At 44.5% G+C, this 18,760-nt stretch overlaps 1 protein-coding gene across 5 annotated transcripts in view; it reads left to right on the top strand.

The window, feature by feature from the left end:
- trim2b (tripartite motif containing 2b) overlaps positions 1 to 18,203 on the top strand; it is a 32,396-nt gene extending 14,193 nt beyond the window's left edge. For 4 of the 5 annotated variants that reach the window (XM_036958367.1, XM_036958366.1, XM_036958365.1 and 1 more), the window contains 9 exons: positions 5,928 to 6,066; positions 6,321 to 6,500; positions 6,816 to 7,014; positions 7,173 to 7,276; positions 7,479 to 7,646; positions 7,929 to 8,097; positions 8,729 to 8,799; positions 10,049 to 10,189; positions 14,862 to 18,203. In XM_036958367.1, coding sequence (XP_036814262.1) covers positions 5,928 to 6,066; positions 6,321 to 6,500; positions 6,816 to 7,014; positions 7,173 to 7,276; positions 7,479 to 7,646; positions 7,929 to 8,097; positions 8,729 to 8,799; positions 10,049 to 10,189; positions 14,862 to 15,014 — 1,324 coding nt within the window. In that variant the 3' untranslated portion in view covers positions 15,015 to 18,203. The remainder of the gene's footprint in view (positions 1 to 5,927; positions 6,067 to 6,320; positions 6,501 to 6,815; positions 7,015 to 7,172; positions 7,277 to 7,478; positions 7,647 to 7,928; positions 8,098 to 8,728; positions 8,800 to 10,048; positions 10,190 to 14,861) is intronic. The other variant, XR_005038688.1, reaches the window with a different exon arrangement.
- The last annotated feature ends 557 nt before the right edge of the window (positions 18,204 to 18,760 follow it).

Here is an 18,760-nt window from a genome sequence, read left to right as displayed (position 1 = left end):
AAAGGAAGACCGAGCACGTCCCCATTCTCATCGACGCGGCTGTAGTGGAGCATGTCGAGAGCCTCATGTTCCTTGGCGTCCACATCACCAACAAACTAACATGGTCAAACTATACAAAGACTGTCGTGAAGAGGGCACAACAAAACCCCCAGGAGACTGAAAATATTTGGCATGGGTCCTCAGATCCTCAAAAGATTTGGCATGCGTCCTCAGATCCTCAAAAGATTTAACAGCTGCACCATCGAGAGCAACCTGACGGGTTGCATCACTGCCTGGTGTGGCAACTGCTCGGCCTCCGACCGCAAGGAACTACAGAGGGCAATACGTACGGCCCAGTACATCACCGGGGGCAAGTTTCCTGCCATCCAGGACCTCTATACCAGGCGGTGTCAGAAGAAGGCCCTAAAAAATGATCAAAGATTTCCTAATCATAAGCTGTTCTCTCTTCTACCACACCGGTATGCCATGTCTAGGTCCAAGAGGCTTCTAAACAGCGTCTACCACCAAGCCATAAGACTCCTGAACAGCTAATCAAATGGCCACCCAGACTATTTACATTGCCCCCCCCCCCCCCCCCCCCACACACTGCTGCTGCTACTCTCTGTTATCATCTATGCATAGTCACTTTAATAACTCTACCTACATGTACATATTACCTCGACTAACCGCACATTGACTCTGTACCGGTACCCCCTGTATATAGCCTCCACATTGACTCTGTACCGGTACCCCCTGTATATAGCCTCCACATTGACTCTGTACCGGTACCCCTGTATATAGTCTCCACATTGACTCTGTACCGTAACACCCTCTATATAGTCTCCACATTGACTCTGTACCGTAACACCCTGTATAAAGCCTCCACATTAACTCTGTACCGGTACCCCCTGTATATAGCCTCCACATTGACTCTGTACCGTAATACCCTGTATATAGCATCCACATTGTCTCTGTACCGGTACCCCCTGTATATAGCCTCCACATTAACTCTGTACCGGTACCCCCTGTATATAGCCTCCACATTGACTCTGTACCGTAACACCCTGTATATAGCCTCCACATTAACTCTGTACCGGTACCCCCGGTATATAGCCTCCACATTGACTCTGTACCGGTACCCCCTGTATATAGCCTCCACATTGACTCTGTACCGGTACCCCCTGTATATAGCCTCCACATTGACTCTGTACCGTAACACCCTGTATATAGTCTCTACATTGACTCTGTACCGTAACACCCTGTATATAGCCTCCACATTAACTCTGTACCGGTACCCCCTGTATATAGCCTCCACATTGACTCTGTACCGTAATACCCTGTATATAGCCTCCACATTGTCTCTGTACCGGTACCCCCTGTATATAGCCTCCACATTGACTCTGTACCATAACACCCTGTATATAGCCTCCACATTGACTCTGTACCGTAACACCCTGTATATAGTCTCCACATTGACTCTGTACCGTAACACCCTGTATATAGCCTCCACATTGTCTCTGTACCGGTACCCCCTGTATATAGCCTCCACATTAACTCTGTACCGGTACCCCCTGTATATAGCCTCCACATTGACTCTGTACCGGTACCCCCTGTATATAGCCTCCACATTGACTCTGTACCGGTACCCCCTGTATATAGCCTCCACATTGACTCTGTACCGGTACCCCTGTATATAGTCTCCACATTGACTCTGTACCGTAACACCCTGTATATAGTATCTACATTGTCTCTGTACCGGTACCCCCTGTATATAGCTTCCACATTAACTCTGTACAATACCCCCTGTATATAGCCTCCACATTGACTCTGTACCTTAACACCCTGTATATAGCCTCCACATTGACTCTGTACCGGTACCCCCTGTATATAGCCTCCACATTGACTCTGTACCGTAACACCCTGTATATAGCCTCCACATTGACTCTGTACCGTAACACCCTGTATATAGCCTCCACATTGACTCTGTACCGGTACCCCCTGTATATAGCCTCCACATTGACTCTGTACCGTAACACCCTGTATATAGCCTCCACATTGACTCTGTACTGGTACCCCCTGTATATAGCCTCCACATTGACTCTGTACCGTAACACCCTGTATATAGCCTCCACATTGACTCTGTACTGTAACACCCTGTAAATAGCCTCCACATTGACTCTGTACTGTAACACCCTGTATATAGCCTCCACATTGACTCTGTACTGTAACACCCTGTATATAGCCTCCACATTGACTCTGTACCGTAATACCCTGTATATAGCCTCCACATTGACTCTGTACCGTAACACCCTGTATATATCCTCCACATTGACTCTGTACCGTAACACCCTGTATATAGCCTCCACATTGACTCTGTACCGTAATACCCAGTATATAGCCTCCACATTGTCTCTGTACCGGTACCCCCTGTATATAGCCTCCACATTGACTCTGTACCGTAACACCCTGTATATAGCCTCCACATTGACTCTGTACCGTAACCCCTGTATATAGCCTCCACATTGACTCTGTACCGTAATACCCTGTATATAGCCTCCACATTGACTCTGTACCGTAACACCCTGTATATAGCCTCCACATTGACTCTGTACCGGTACCCCCTGTATATAGCCTCCACATTGACTCTGTACCGTAATACCCTGTATATAGCCTCCACATTGACTCTGTACCGTAATACCCTGTATATAGCCTCCACATTGACTCTGTACCGTAACCCCCTGTATATAGCCTCCACATTGACTCTGTACCGTAATACCCTGTATATAGCCTCCACATTGACTCTGTACCGTAATACCCTGTATATAGCCTCCACATTGACTCTGTACCGTAACCCCTGTATATAGCCTCCACATTGACTCTGTACCGTAATACCCTGTATATAGCCTCCACATTGACACTGTACCGTAACCCCCTGTATATAGCCTCCACATTGACTCTGTACCGTAACACCCTGTATATAGCCTCCACATTGACTCTGTACCGTAACCCCTGTATATAGCCTCCACATTGACTCTGTACCGTAACCCCTGTATATAGCCTCCACATTGACTCTGTACCGTAACCCCCTGTATATAACCCTGCTATTGTTATTTACTGCTGCTCTTTAATTATTTGTTTTTCTTATCTCTTACTTTTTTGGAGGGGTATTTTCTTTAAAACTGCATTGTTGGTTAGGGCTTGTAAGTTAGCATTTCACTGTAAGGTCTACATCTGTTGTATTAGGCGCTTGTGACAAATTTGATTTGATTTGGAAACAAGATTCTCTGGTCTGATGAAATCAAGATTGAACTCTTTGGCCTGAATGCCAAGCGTCACGTCTGGAGGAAACCAGGCACCATCCCTACGGTGAAGCATGGTGGTGGCAGCATCATGCTTTGGGGATGTTTTTCAGAGGCAGGGACTGGGAGACTAGTCAGGATCGAGGGAAAGATGAATGGAGCAAAGTACAGAGAGATCCTTGATGAAAACCTGCTCCTGAGCGCTCAGGACCTCAGACTGGTGCAAAAGTTCACCTTCCAACAGGACAACAACCCTATGCATACAGCCAAGACGACACAGGAGTGGCTTCGGGACAAGTCTCTGAATGTCCTTGAGTGGCCCAGCCAGAGCCCGGACTTGAACCCGATCGAACATCTCTGGAGAGACCTGAAGATAGCTGTGCAGCGACGCTCCCCATCCAACCTTACAGAGCTTGAGAAGATCTACAGAGAAGAATGGGAGAAACTCCCCAAATACAGGTGTGCCAAGCTTGTAGCGTCATACCCAAGAAGACTCGAGGCTGTAATCGCTGCCAAAGGTGCTTCAACAAAGTACTGAGTAAAGGGTCTGAGTACTGATGTAAATGTGATATCAGTTGTTTTCTTGTTATTTTTGTGCAAAAATGTCTAGAAATTTGTTTTTTCTTTGTCATTATGGGGTATTGTTGAATTTTTTTTAAAATCAATTTTAGAATAAGGCTGTAACGTAACAAAATGTGTAAAGAGTCAAGACAGACAGACGGACGGACGGACGGACGGACGGACGGACGGACGGACGGACGGACGGACGGACGGACGGACAGACAGACAGACAGACGGACAGAGGGACTGAGGGACAGACAGACAGACAGACAGACAGACGGACAGACGGACGGACGGACGGACAGACAGACGGACAGACGGACAGACGGACGGACGGACGGACAGACAGACGGACAGACGGACGGACGGACGGACAGACAGACGGACAGACGGACAGACAGACAGACGGACGGACGGACAGAGGGACTGAGGGACAGACAGACAGACAGACAGACAGACAGACAGACAGACGGACGGACAGAGGGACTGAGGGACAGACAGACAGACAGACAGACAGACAGACAGACAGACGGACGGACAGACAGACAGACAGACGGACAGACGGACAGACAGACAGACAGACGGACGGACAGAGGGACTGAGGGACAGACAGACAGACAGACGGACAGAGGGACTGAGGGACTGGGGAAGTCTATCCACAATCTGGGGACCACTGTCACTACCAGGTCAGTGTACAAAACATTAAGAACACCTTATTAACACCTGCCCATTCACTCTCTGAATGGCACACAGACACGATCCATCTCAATTGTCTCAAGGCTTAAAAATCCTTATTTAACCCGTCTCCTCCCCTTCATCTACACTGATTGAAGTGGATTTAACAAGTGACATCAATAAGGGATCATATCTTTCACCTGAATTCACCTGGTCAGTCTATGTCATGGAAAGAGCAGGTGTTCCTAATGTTCTATAGACTAAGTCTATATCAGCTGGGGACTGCCATCACTACCAGGTCAGTCTATATCAGCTGGGGACTGTAATCACTACCAGGTCAGTCTATATCAGCTGGGGACTGTCATCACTACCAGGTCAGTCTATATCAGCTGGGGACTGTCATCACTACCAGGTCAGTCTATAGCAGCTGGGGACTGTCATCACTACCAGGTCAGTCTATATCAGCTGGGGACTGTCATCACTACCAGGTCAGTCTATATCAGATGGGGACTGTCATCACTACCAGGTCAGTCTATATCAGCTGGGGACTGTCATCACTACCAGGTCAGTCTATATCAGCTGGGGACTGTCATCACTACCAGGTCAGTCTATATCAGCTGGGGACTGTCATCACTACCAGGTCAGTCTATATCAGCTGGGGACTGTCATCACTACCAGGTCAGTCTATATCAGCTGGGGACTGTCATCACTACCAGGTCAGTCTATATCAGCTGGGGACTGTCATCACTACCAGGTCAGTCTATATCAGATGGGGTCTGTCATCACTACCAGGTCAGTCTATATCAGCTGGGGACTGTCATCACTACCAGGTCAGTCTATATCAGATGGGGTCTGTCATCACTACCAGGTCAGTCTATATCAGCTGGGGACTGTCATCACTACCAGGTCAGTCTATATCAGATGGGGACTGTCATCACTACCAGGTCAGTCTATATCAGATGGGGACTGTCATCACTACCAGGTCAGTCTATAGCAGATGGGGACTGTCATCACTACCAGGTCAGTCTATATCAGATGGGGACTGTCATCACTACCAGGTCAGTCTATATCAGATGGGGACTGTCATCACTACCAGGTCAGTCTATATCAGCTGGGGACTGTCATCACTAGCAGGTCAGTCTATATCAGCTGGGGACTGTCATCACTACCAGGTCAGTCTATATCAGCTGGGGACTGTCATCACTACCAGGTCAGTCTATATCAGATGGGGACTGTCATCACTACCAGGTCAGTCAATATCAGATGGGGACTGTCATCACTACCAGGTCAGTCTATATCAGCTGGCTACTGGAGGGCCGCTGGTATCAGAGATAAAATATGAATAAACAAATTAAAATTAAACAAATTAAAATGAAGTAATTAATATACATGAAATCCGATTGTCTTTCCCAGCGCGGTGGCGAGCCAGAGTGAGGCGTCAGGTGTGGGGCTGGAGCAGTGCATCGTGGGTCTCCCAGCCTGCGTAACCATAACGACCAGAGACAAGGCCGGGGGACACTGCAGGACCGGCAACGCCATCCTGTCTGCTGAGGTGGGGGACCAACACACACACACACACACACACACACACACACACACGTTAAGCTAAACTATGATAAAAGAAGCTAAGCTAAAGTATGCTACGCTATGCTAAACTAAGCTAATATATGCTATGCTAAACTAAGCTAATGTATACTATGCTATGCTAAGCTAAGCTAATGTACGCTATGCTATGATAAGCTATGCTACGTTACGCTAAACTAATTGCCCTACGTGGATAAATAGAGTTGTTATATCTCCTTCCAGGTGTGTACTCCAGATGGCAGCGTGGCGGACGGGGAGATACTCGACCACAAGAACGGGACATATGATTTTGTTTACACTGTAAACAAGGAAGGGGAGTTCTCATTGGCTCTCCGGCTCTATGACCAGCACATCAAAGGAAGTCCCTTCAGTCTCAGAGTTACCAGGTCCCCGGACCCTGAGGTAAAGAGAGAGAGAGAGCGAGAGAGCAAGAGAGAGAGAGAGCGAGAGAGACAGAGAGAGAGAGAGAAAGACAGAGAGACAGAGAGACAGAGAGAGAGAGACAGAGAGACAGATAGAGAGAGAGAGAGACAGAGAGAGAGACATAGACAGAGACAGACAGAGAGAGAGAGTGGGAGAGGGAAAGATTGTCATTATTTTTAGGATGACTCCTAGGTTTTTCAACTATTTCTGGAAAACCTAGTTTTGCGAAAGTTAACCAGAATGTTGTAACTCACTGTCTTACTGTCTACCGTCCATGTTAAATGTCTCTTCCAGGTGTCTCCCCCCACCACCACAGCCACCTCTCTGGCGGCCACCGCCACCCCGTCTACAGGCTCCTCTGAGGGGGCTAAGAGGAGAGGAAAGTCCCCTGGGTCCGGGAGTAAGAAGAAGGGGTCCAGGAGGACAGGCAGTGCCCTGGGGACACCCAGACGCAAAGAGAACCCCATCGAAGATGACCTCATCTTCAGGATCGGTGAGAGACAGAGAGATCTACATTTATTTTATTTTTTAAACTTATTTTCTCTCTTGTCTCTATCACCCACTCTCTCTCCCTTCTTCCTCCCTCCTCTCTCCTTCGCGTTCTCTCTCTGCCTCTAGTTTGTCTATTAATAAGGTGTGTCTGTGCTTCAGGTACCAAGGGGAAGAATAAAGGAGAGTTCACTAACCTGCAGGGTGTGTCGACGTCCTCCAATGGAAGGATTCTAATAGCAGACAGCAATAACCAGTGTGTTCAGGTAAATACACACACACACACACACACACACACACACACACACACACACACACACACACACACACACACACACACACACACACACACACACACACACACACACACACACACACACACACACACAGAGAGAGAGACACACACACACACACACACACAGTGGCAGAATTTTGATTGTGTGTGTGTGTATGTGTCCCATCGGACAGATCTTCTCTAATGACGGCGAGTTTAAGAGTCGTTTCGGGGTGAGGGGCCGGTCGCCAGGGCAACTCCAACGACCAACGGGTGTGGCCGTTCACCCCAACGGTGACATCATCATCGCCGACTACGACAACAAGTGGGTCAGCATCTTCTCCAGCGAGGGCAAGTACAAGGTGAGCATACAGGGGACATATAGGAACATACAGGGGACATATAGGAACATACAGGGGACATTCAGGGGACATACAGGGGACATACAGGGAACATACAGGGGACATACAGGGGACATACAGGGGACATACAGGGAACTATTCTATTTTCTGATCTGTCAGGCCAAGCTGTCCTCTGATTAGTTGTGTTCTCTCTCTGTTAGGCCAAGCTGTCCTCTGATTGGTTGTGTTATCTGTCTGTCAGGCCAAGCTGTCCTCTGATTGGTTGTGTTATCTGTCTGTTAGGCCAAGCTTGGCTCTGGTAGGCTGATGGGACCGAAGGGCGTGTCCGTGGATCAGAACGGTCATGTGATCGTTGTGGACAACAAGGCATGCACCGTCTTCATCTTCCAGCCAACCGGCAAGCTCGTTACTAAGTTCGGTAGCCGCGGCAACGGAGACAAACAGTTCGCAGGTGAGTTGATGTGGATGATGAAGATGATGCTGATGATAGTGATGATGATGATGAAGGCTTCATGGTACTTCCATCACTCCTCTCCTCTCTCCTCCTCCTTTCTCCTCCTTTCTCCTCCTATTCTCCTCCTTTCTCCTCCTTTCTCCTCCTCTTCTCCTCCTTTCTCCTCCTCTTCTCCTCTTCTCCTCCTCCTCTTCTCCTCCTTTCTCCTCATTTCTCCTCCTCTTCTCCTCCTTTCTCCTCCTCTTCTCCTCCTCTTCTCCTCCTTTCTCCTCATTTCTCCTCCTCTTCTCCTCCTTTCTCCTCCTCTTCTCCTCCTCTTCTCCTTCTTTCTCCTCCTCTTCTCCTCCTCTTCTCCTCTTCTCCTCCTCCTCTTCTCCTCCTTTCTCCTCCTCTTCTCCTCCTTTCTCCTCCTCTTCTCCTCCTTTCTCCTCCTCTTCTCCTCCTTTCTCCTCCTCTTCTCCTCCTCTTCTCCTCCTCTTCTCCTCCTTTCTCCTCCTCTTCTCCTCCTCTTCTCCTCCTTTCTCCTCCTCTTCTCCTCCTCTTCTCCTCCTCTTCTTCTCCTTTCTCCTCCTCTTCTCCTCCTTTCTCCTCCTCTTCTCCTCCTCTTCTCCTCCTCTCTTTCGACCAGGTCCTCATTTTGCAGCCGTCAACAACAACAATGAGATCATAGTGACAGACTTTCACAACCACTCAGTCAAGGTAACTAACTTCTCAGGTTCATCAGACACTTCCAAACAACGCCTCAAACGTGACCATCGTTAACCCAGTAGAATGAACAAGTCCTGACCATCGTTAACCCAGTAGAATGAACCAGTCCTGACCATCGTTAACCCAATAGAATGAACAAGTCCTGACCATCGTTAACCCAATAGAATGAACAAGTCCTGACCATCGTTAACCCAGTAGAATGAACCAGTCCTGACCATCGTTAACCCAGTAGAATGAACCAGTCCTGACCATCGTTAACCCAATAGAATGAACAAGTCCTGACCGTCATTAACCCAGTAGAATGAACAAGTCCTGACCGTCATTAACCCAGTAGAATGAACCAGTCCTGACCGTCGTTAACCCAATAGAATGAACAAGTCCTGACCGTCATTAACCCAGTAGAATGAACCAGTCCTGACCATCATTAACCCAGTAGAATGAACCAGTCCTGACCATCGTTAACCCAGTAGAATGAACCAGTCCTGACCATCGTTAACCCAATAGAATGAACAAGTCCTGACCATCGTTAACCCAATAGAATGAACAAGTCCTGACCATCGTTAACCCAGTAGAATGAACAAGTCCTGACCGTCATTAACCCAGTAGAATGAACCAGTCCTGACCATCGTTAACCCAGTAGAATGAACCAGTCCTGACCATCGTTAACCCAATAGAATGAACAAGTCCTGACCGTCATTAACCCAGTAGAATGAACCAGTCCTGACCATCGTTAACCCAGTAGAATGAACAAGTCCTGACCGTCATTAACCCAGTAGAATGAACAAGTCCTGACCGTCATTAACCCAGTAGAATGAACAAGTCCTGACCGTCATTAACCCAGTAGAATGAACCAGTCCTGACCGTCGTTAACCCAATAGAATGAACAAGTCCTGACCGTCATTAACCCAGTAGAATGAACCAGTCCTGACCATCGTTAACCCAGTAGAATGAACCAGTCCTGACCGTCGTTAACCCAATAGAATGAACAAGTCCTGACCGTCATTAACCCAGTAGAATGAACCAGTCCTGACCATCATTAACCCAGTAGAATGGACCAGTCCTGACCATCGTTAACCCAGTAGAATGGACCAGTCCTGACCATCGTTAACCCAGTAGAATGAAAATGTCTTGACCTTCGTTAAACCAGTAGAATGAACAAGACGTGGTTCAATAGAGAAGGTCTCCCTCCCTCCCTCCCTCTCTCCCTCTCTCCCTCCCTCCCTCCCTCCCTCCGTTCCAGGTGTTCACCCCAGAGGGAGAGCTGCTGTTGAAGTTTGGAACTAACGGAGAGGGCAACGGTCAGTTTAATGCTCCTACAGGCGTGGCTGTTGACGTGAACGGGAACATCATCGTAGCCGACTGGGGCAACAGCCGCATACAGGTATAGTTTTATATATAGATATATACAGTACCAGTCATACAGGTATAGTTTTATATATATATATATATATACAGTACCAGTCATACAGGTATAGTTTTATATATATATATATACAGTACCAGTCATACAGGTATAGTTTTATATATAGATATATACAATACCAGTCATACAGGTATAGTTTTATGTATAGATATATACAGTACCAGTCATACAGGTATAGTTTTATATATAGATATATACAGTACCAGTCATACAGGTATAGTTTTATATATAGATATATACAGTACCAGTCATACAGGTATAGTTTTATATATATATATATATACAGTACCAGTCATACAGGTACAGTTTTATATATATATATACAGTACCAGTCATACAGGTATAGTTTTATATATAGATATATACAGTACCAGTCATACAGGTATAGTTTTATATATATATATATATACAGTACCAGTCATACAGGTACAGTTTTATATATATATATACAGTACCAGTCATACAGGTACAGTTTTATATAGATATATACAGTACCAGTCATACAGGTATAGTTTTATATATAGATATATACAGTACCAGTCATACAGGTATAGTTTTATATATAGATATATACAGTACCAGTCATACAGGTATAGTTTTATATATAGATATATACAGTACCAGTCATACAGGTACAGTTTTATATATATATATACAGTACCAGTCATACAGGTACAGTTTTATATACAGTGCCTTGCGAAAGTATTCGGCCCCCTTGAACTTTTGCCACATTTCAGGCTTCAAACATAAAGATATAAAACTGTATTTTTTTGTGAAGAACCAACAACAAGTGGGACACAATCATGAAGTGGAACGACATTTATTGGATATTTCAAACTTTTTTAACAAATCAAAAACTGAAAAATTTGGCGTGCAAAATTATTCAGCCCCTTTACTTTCAGTGCAGCAAACTCTCTCCAGAAGTTCAGTGAGGATCTCTGAATGATCCAATGTTGACCTAAATGACTAATGATGATAAATACAATCCACCTGTGTGTAATCAAGTCTCCGTATAAATGCACCTGCACTGTGATAGTCTCAGAGGTCCGTCAAAAGCGCAGAGAGCATCATGAAGAACAAGGAACACACCAGGCAGGTCCGAGATACTGTTGTGAAGAAGTTTAAAGCCGGATTTGGATACAAAAAGATTTCCCAAGCTTTAAACATCCCAAGGAGCACTGTGCAAGCGATAATATTGAAATGGAAGGAGTATCAGACCACTGCAAATCTACCAAGACCTGGCTGTCCCTCTAAACTTTCAGCTCATACAAGGAGAAGACTGATCAGAGATGCAGCCAAGAGGCCCATGATCACTCTGGATGAACTGCAGAGATCTACAGCTGAGGTGGGAGACTCTGTCCATAGGACAACAATCAGTCGAATATTGCACAAATCTGGCCTTTAATGAAGAGTGGCAAGAAGAAAGCCATTTCTTAAAGATATCCATAAAAAATTTTGTTTAAAGTTTGCCACAAGCCACCTGGGAGACACACCAAACATGTGGAAGAAGGTGCTCTGGTCAGATGAAACCAAAATTGAACTTTTTGGCAACAATGCAAAACGTTATGTTTGGCGTAAAAGCAACACAGCTGAACACACCATCCCCACTGTCAAACATGGTGGTGGCAGCATCATGGTTTGGGCCTGCTTTTCTTCAGCAGGGACAGGGAAGATGGTTAAAATTTATGGGAAGATGGATGGAGCCAAATACAGGACCATTCTGGAAGAAAACCTGATGGAGTCTGCAAAAGACCTGAGACTGGGACGGAGATTTGTCTTCCAACAAGACAATGATCCAAAACATAAAGCAAAATCTACAATGGAATGGTTCAAAAATAAACATATCCAGGTGTTAGAATGGCCAAGTCAAAGTCCAGACCTGAATCCAATCGAGAATCTGTGGAAAGAACTGAAAACTGCTGTTCACAAATGCTTTGCATCCAACCTCACTGAGCTCGAGCTGTTTTGCAAGGAGGAATGGGAAAAAATGTCAGTCTCTCGATGTGCAAAACTGATAGAGACATACCCCAAGCGACTTACAGCTGTAATCGCAGCAAAAGGTGGCGCTACAAAGTATTAACTTAAGGGGGCTGAATAATTTTGCACGCCCAATTTTTCAGTTTTTGATTTGTTAAAAAAGTTTGAAATATCCAATAAATGTCGTTCCACTTCATGATTGTGTCCCACTTGTTGTTGATTCTTCACAAAAAAATACAGTTTTATATATTAATGAAATGTGGCAAAAGGTCGCAAAGTTCAAGGGGGCCGAATACTTTCGCAAGGCACTGTATATATATTGTAATGCAACAGCAGGGAGCAGGTCTCGAACCCTCGACCTTCTAGCCCGAGGTCCGGCACCCTATCGACTGTGCCGCAAATGCATGCTCGCATGGCAGAGTCGATTTTTGAGCTTATAAACCCGGGGTCGTTACAATATATATATATATATATATATATATATATATATATATATATATATATATATATATATCTCCAAATCAAATCAAATTTTATTTGTCACATACACATGGTTAGCAGATGTTAATGCGAGTGTAGCGAAATGCTTGTTATCATATATAGTATATGGACATCACCCTTTGCCTTGATGACAACTTTGCACACTCTTGGCATTCTCTCAACCAGCTTCATGAGGTAGTCACCTGGAATGCATTTCAATTAACAGGTGTGCCTTCTTAAAAGTTAATTTGTGGAATTTATTTCCATCTTAATGCGTTTGAGCCAATCAGTTGTGTTGTGACAAGGTAGGTGTGGTATACAGAAGATAGCCCTATTTGGTAAAAGACCAAGTCCATATTATGGCAAGAACAGCATAAATAAGCAAAGAGAAACGACAGTCCATCATGAAGGTCAGTCAATATGGAGAATTTCAATAATGTTTTTTTCAAGTGCAGTCGCAAAACCATCATGTGCTATGATGAAACTGGCTCTCATGAGGACCGCCACAGGAAAGGAAGACCCAGAGTTACCTGCTGCCTCAGAGGACAAGTTAATTAGAGTTACCAGCCTCAGAAATTTCATCCCAACTAAATGTTTCACAGAGTTCAAGTAACAGACACATCTCAACATCAACTGTTCAGAGGAGACTGCGTGAATCAGACCTTCATGGTCGAATTGCTGCAAAGAAACCACTACTAAAGGACACCAAGAAGAAGAAGAGACTTGCTTGGGCCAAGAAACACAAGAAGTGGACATTAGACCGGTGGAAATCTGTCCTTTGGTCTGATGAGTCCAAATGTGGTTTTTTTTTTCATTCCAACCGCCATGTCTTTATGAGACGTAGAGCAGGTGAACGGATGATCTCTGCATGTGTAGTTCCCACCATGAAGCATGGAGGAGGAGGTGTGATGTGTGGGGGTGCATTGCTGCTGACACTGTCAGTGATTTATTTATAATTCAAGGCACACTTAACTAGCATAGCTACCACAGCAATCTAAAGCGAAATGCCATCCCATCTGGTTTGAGCTTAGTGGGACTATCATTTGTTTTTCAACAGGACAATGACACAACACACCTCCAGGCTGTGAAGGGCTATTTGACCAAGAAGGAGAGTGATGGAGTGCTGCATCAGATGACCTGGCCTCCACAATCACCTGACTTCAACCCAATTGAGATGGTTTGGGATGAGTTGGACTGTGGAGTGAAGGACAAGCAGCCAACAAGTGCTCAGCATATGTGGGAACTCCTTCAAGATTGTTGGAAAAGCATACCAGGTGAAGCCGTTTGAGAGAATGCTGAGAGTGTGCAAATCTGTCATCAAGGCAAAGAGTGGCTACTTTGAAGAATCTCAAATATAAAATATATTTTGATTTGTTTAACACTTTTTTTGGTTACTACATGATTCCATATGTGTTATGTCATAGTGTTGATGTCTTCACTATTATTCTACAATGTAGAACATAGTTAAAAAATAAAGGACAACTAAAGATAGTAAAAAATAAAATAAAAATAGTAAAAAATACAATAAATAGTAAAAATAAAGAAAAACCCTTGAATGAGTAGGTGTGTCCAAACCTTTGACTGGTACTGTATATTTCATGTATCATGTATATCGACTGGGGCAACAGCAGCATGCAGGTACATATATATATAATGTATTCTGAATACTTCAGAAAGTATTCAGACTTTTTCCCCATTTTGTTGTGTTACAATCTGAATTTAAAATAGATTGTTTTTTTCTCAGCCATCTGAACTTGTGGAGGCCAGTTGAGGGGACGTCGGCTCATAATAACGGCTGGAATGGAGTCGATGGGATGGCATCAAATACCTGGAGACCATGTTTATGATGTATTTGATACCATTCTACTGATTACACTCCAGCCGTTACCACAAGACCGTCCCCCCCAATTAAAGGGACACCAACCTCCTGTCATCTACACACAACACCGCATAATGACAAAGTGAAAACATGTTTTTTAGAAATGTTTGCAAATTTATTGGAAATGAAATACAGATATATCTAATTTACATAAGTATCCTCCCCCCTCCTCTCCAGGTGTTAATTTACATTTGTATCCTCCCCCCTCCTCTCCAGGTGTTAATTTACATAAGTATCCTCCCCCCTCCTCTCCAGGTGTTAATTTACATAAGTATCCTCCCCCCTCCTCTCCAGGTGTTTGACGGTAGTGGTTCCTTCCTGTCCTATATCAACACATCAGCTGACCCTCTCTACGGACCTCAGGGTCTGGCTCTCACCTCTGATGGACACGTGGTGGTGGCTGACTCTGGGAACCACTGCTTCAAGGTCTACAGATACCTACAGTAGTGGGATGGAGGAACAGAGGCAGGGGTGGAGGAATGCAGAGATGAATGGACAGAACTACTGTTCAAAGATCTACAGATCCCTACAGTAGTGGGAGGGAGGGAGGGAGGGAGGGAGGTGTGTAGAGATGGACAGAACTACTTTTTCAAGGTCTACAGATACCTACAGTGAACTTAAACGACGGCCAATAAAATCAGTTCCTCCCTCTGCTCTGACCACATGTCACTCATCTGCAATACTATTGGCCAGAGGAACAAAGCAAGAACATCTATTGGCCAACTTCAAAACAGACCTGGGACCTAGCTCTCGGGCTCGCCAGACACGGCTCAATATGAAACCAACGTCAACCTGTTTTATCTGCTCTTAAACTCATGTACTGCTATGGATTCTACAAAATAACGATATAGATTGTTCGATTGAGGATTGTCGTGTGCTAAATCAATAAGGAATGTTCAAGAACGTGCCTGTGGTTATTCTAATACTCCACAGGTACAGTATATCAATGATTCCATCAATCAATCAATTCATTATTGGTTGATTGATTGATGGATTGAGCTAACAGGCAGCTTGCGACGTTACGCTTGGATGAGGTATATATTCAACCATCTATTTTTTTTTTCGGAAAAAAATAATGTCTGCGTCCCAAATTGATCCCTATGGGCCTGGGTCAAAAGTAGTGTACTACATAGGGAATAGGGTGCTATTTGGGACGTATTGGGTCTGGTCAAAAGTAGTGCACTACATAGGGATTAGGGTGCTGTTTGGGACGTATTGGGTCTGATCAAAGGTAGTGCACTACATAGGGATTAGGGTGCTGTTTGGGATATAGACGCAAGAAGATAAAATGGAAGAGTATATATATTTGTGAAATTATATTTACTATTAATACCGATCAATAACCGTTTGCAAACCAAGATTCATCAGTGACGTTTTCAACCCCCTCATTAGAAAATACTAGACCCTATGGCTCGATTCAATCCGTATCGCTGAAGTTCAGCGCTATAATGAGATTGTGATTTCTGATTGAGCCAACATATACAGCCGTGAACGCAGTCTCCATGAAAGCGGGAATATTGCCTTTTGAGTTTCTACTGTGCTGTAGTGCGTGTCTTCAGCGCTACGGATTGAATCGAGCCCGTAAATGTTTGATCACTCGCCAAGAATTAGTATATCAGTTGTTTAATTATTATGTGCGCTGTTGCTTGTCAGTACGATAATAGATCACTCATAACGGAATACCGGTGTATTCTAGAAGAATACCAGAGTATTCTAGAAGCATGCTTCTTCATTTTATTAACTGTATCAATCTGTTAGCATCCGACAAACAATGATCTTCTACAACCATATCTAAGAGTTACACAATTCCAGAACCCCCCCCCCCCCCTCAAATTCCATGCAGGTTTTCCAGACATCCTGGTTGTAAGAGTCCTTGAATGAGGAGGGAATAGGCAGGAAATCCGGGGAATCTTGAATTTGGATTTCTGGAAAGTTTGCATGGAAATTTGGTAATTTTAGAACCCTATAAATCATATCATATTCTAACATCTGGTTAATGGGGAGGATTGGAGGAATCGGGTTAATGGGGAGGATTGGATGAGGAATCTGGTTAATGGGAAGGATTGGATGAGGAATCTGGATAATGGGGAGGATTGGATGAGGAATCTGGATAATGGGGAGGATTGGATGAGGAATCTGGTTAATGGGAATGATTGGATGAGGAATCTGGATAATGGGGAGGATTGGATGAGGAATCTGGATAATGGGGAGGATTGGATGAGGAATCTGGATAATGGGGAGGATTGGATGAGGAATCTGGTTAATGGGAAGGATTGGATGAGGAATCTGGATAATGGGGAGGATTGGATGAGGAATCTGGATAATGGGGAGGATTGGATGAGGAATCTGGTTAATGGGAAGGATTGGATGAGGAATCTGGATAATGGGGAGGATTGGATGAGGAATCTGGTTAATGGGAAGGATTGGATGAGGAATCTGGATAATGGGGAGGATTGGATGAGGAATCTGGTTAATGGGAAGGATTGGATGAGGAATCTGGTTAATGGGACGGATTGGATGAGGAATTTTGATAATGGGAAGGATGAGGACTCAGGTTAATGGGAAGTACTGGATGAGGACTCAGGTTAATGGGAAGGACTGGAGGAATCTGGATAGTGGGAAGGACTGGATGAGGACTCAGGTTAATGGGAAGGACTGGATGAGGACTCAGGTTAATGGGAAGGACTGGATGAGGACTCAGGTTAATGGGAAGGACTGGATGAGGACTCAGGTTAATGGGAAGGACTGGATGAGGACTCAGGTTAATGGGAAGGACTGGATGAAGACTCAGGTTAATGGGAAGGAGGAATCTGGATAGTGGGAAGAACTGCATGAGGACTCAGGTTAATGGGAAGGACTGGATGAGGACTCAGGGGTTGTGTACCAAGTGGAACACTGTTTCCCAGAGCCCTATGGGCCTTCAAAGCAGTACACTACATTGGGAATAGGGTGCTATTTGGGACGTATTGGCTCTGATCAAAGGTAGTGCACTACATAGGGAATAGGGTGCTGTTTGGGACGTATTGGGTCTGGTCAAAGGTAGTGCACTACATAGGGAATAGGGTGCTGTTTGGGACGTATTGGGTCTGGTCAAAGGTAGTGCACTACATAGGGAATAGGGTGCTGTTTAGAATGCTAGCTTTCATAGGCGAGGCTCCTCCACGTTTCCAACGCTACAGGAAGTAATGAGAACAATACTGAACACCATCTCTCTTCACGACGTGAATCACTTGTGTTTCTGTTATTATTTATGATTTGAGGTTATTTATTTATGTCTTTTATAACGCTATTTGTTTATTTAATGTATTAATGTATTAACTTATTTATGTTTTCATGTAAATCATGGGAGAGTTAAGAGCCCATTGTACATGTTCTCCTTAAGCATTATCAGGCCTTTTCAATGTTTCCCCCGTCTTTCACCTGCGATGCGATGGACCACGCTTGGACAGACTGTTTTACGACTGCCTTTCTTCACGATCGTTCTGTTTTTTCAGAGAAAAGATTGTACGGAACGAATGAATGAACCGACTTGTTTCAATTGTTTTTCTTCTGGAATGTTCATCTCATTGTTGGAGACACACAGCCTTTACATTCATTCGTATTGCCATGTCACACGAATGTTATTTTGACTGTTATTTTAGAATTGTTGTAAACGATATTAGATAGGTAACTTTCTCAGTACCCTAGGCTTTTAGGTTTATAGGTTATACTCTTATGTCTGCCTCTTAAATGGCATCCTATCCCCTACGTAGTGCACTACTTTAGATCAGAACCCTATGTGAAAAGTAGTGCACTACTTTAGATCAGAACCCTATGTGATAAGTAGTGCACTACTTTAGATCAGAACCGTATGTGAAAAGTAGTGCACTACTTTAGATCAGAACCCTATGTGATAAGTAGTGCACTACTTTAGATCAGAACCCTATGTGATAAGTAGTGCACTACTTTAGATCAGAACCCTATGTGATAAGTAGTGCACTACTTTAGATCAGAACCCTATGTGATAAGTTTTGCACTACTTTAGATCAGAACCCTATGTGATAAGTAGTGCACTACTTTAGATCAGAACCCTATGTGATAAGTAGTGCACTACTTTAGATCAGAACCCTATGTGAAAAGTAGTGCACTACTTTAGATCAGAACCCTATGTGAAAAGTAGTGCACTATAGGGAATAGGGTGCCATTTGGGATGC

Source organism: Oncorhynchus mykiss, chromosome 21 (assembly GCF_013265735.2).
Source record: "Oncorhynchus mykiss isolate Arlee chromosome 21, USDA_OmykA_1.1, whole genome shotgun sequence".
NCBI classification, from domain to species: Eukaryota; Metazoa; Chordata; class Actinopteri; order Salmoniformes; family Salmonidae; genus Oncorhynchus; species Oncorhynchus mykiss.
This window is presented reverse-complemented; position numbering and strand designations above follow the sequence as displayed.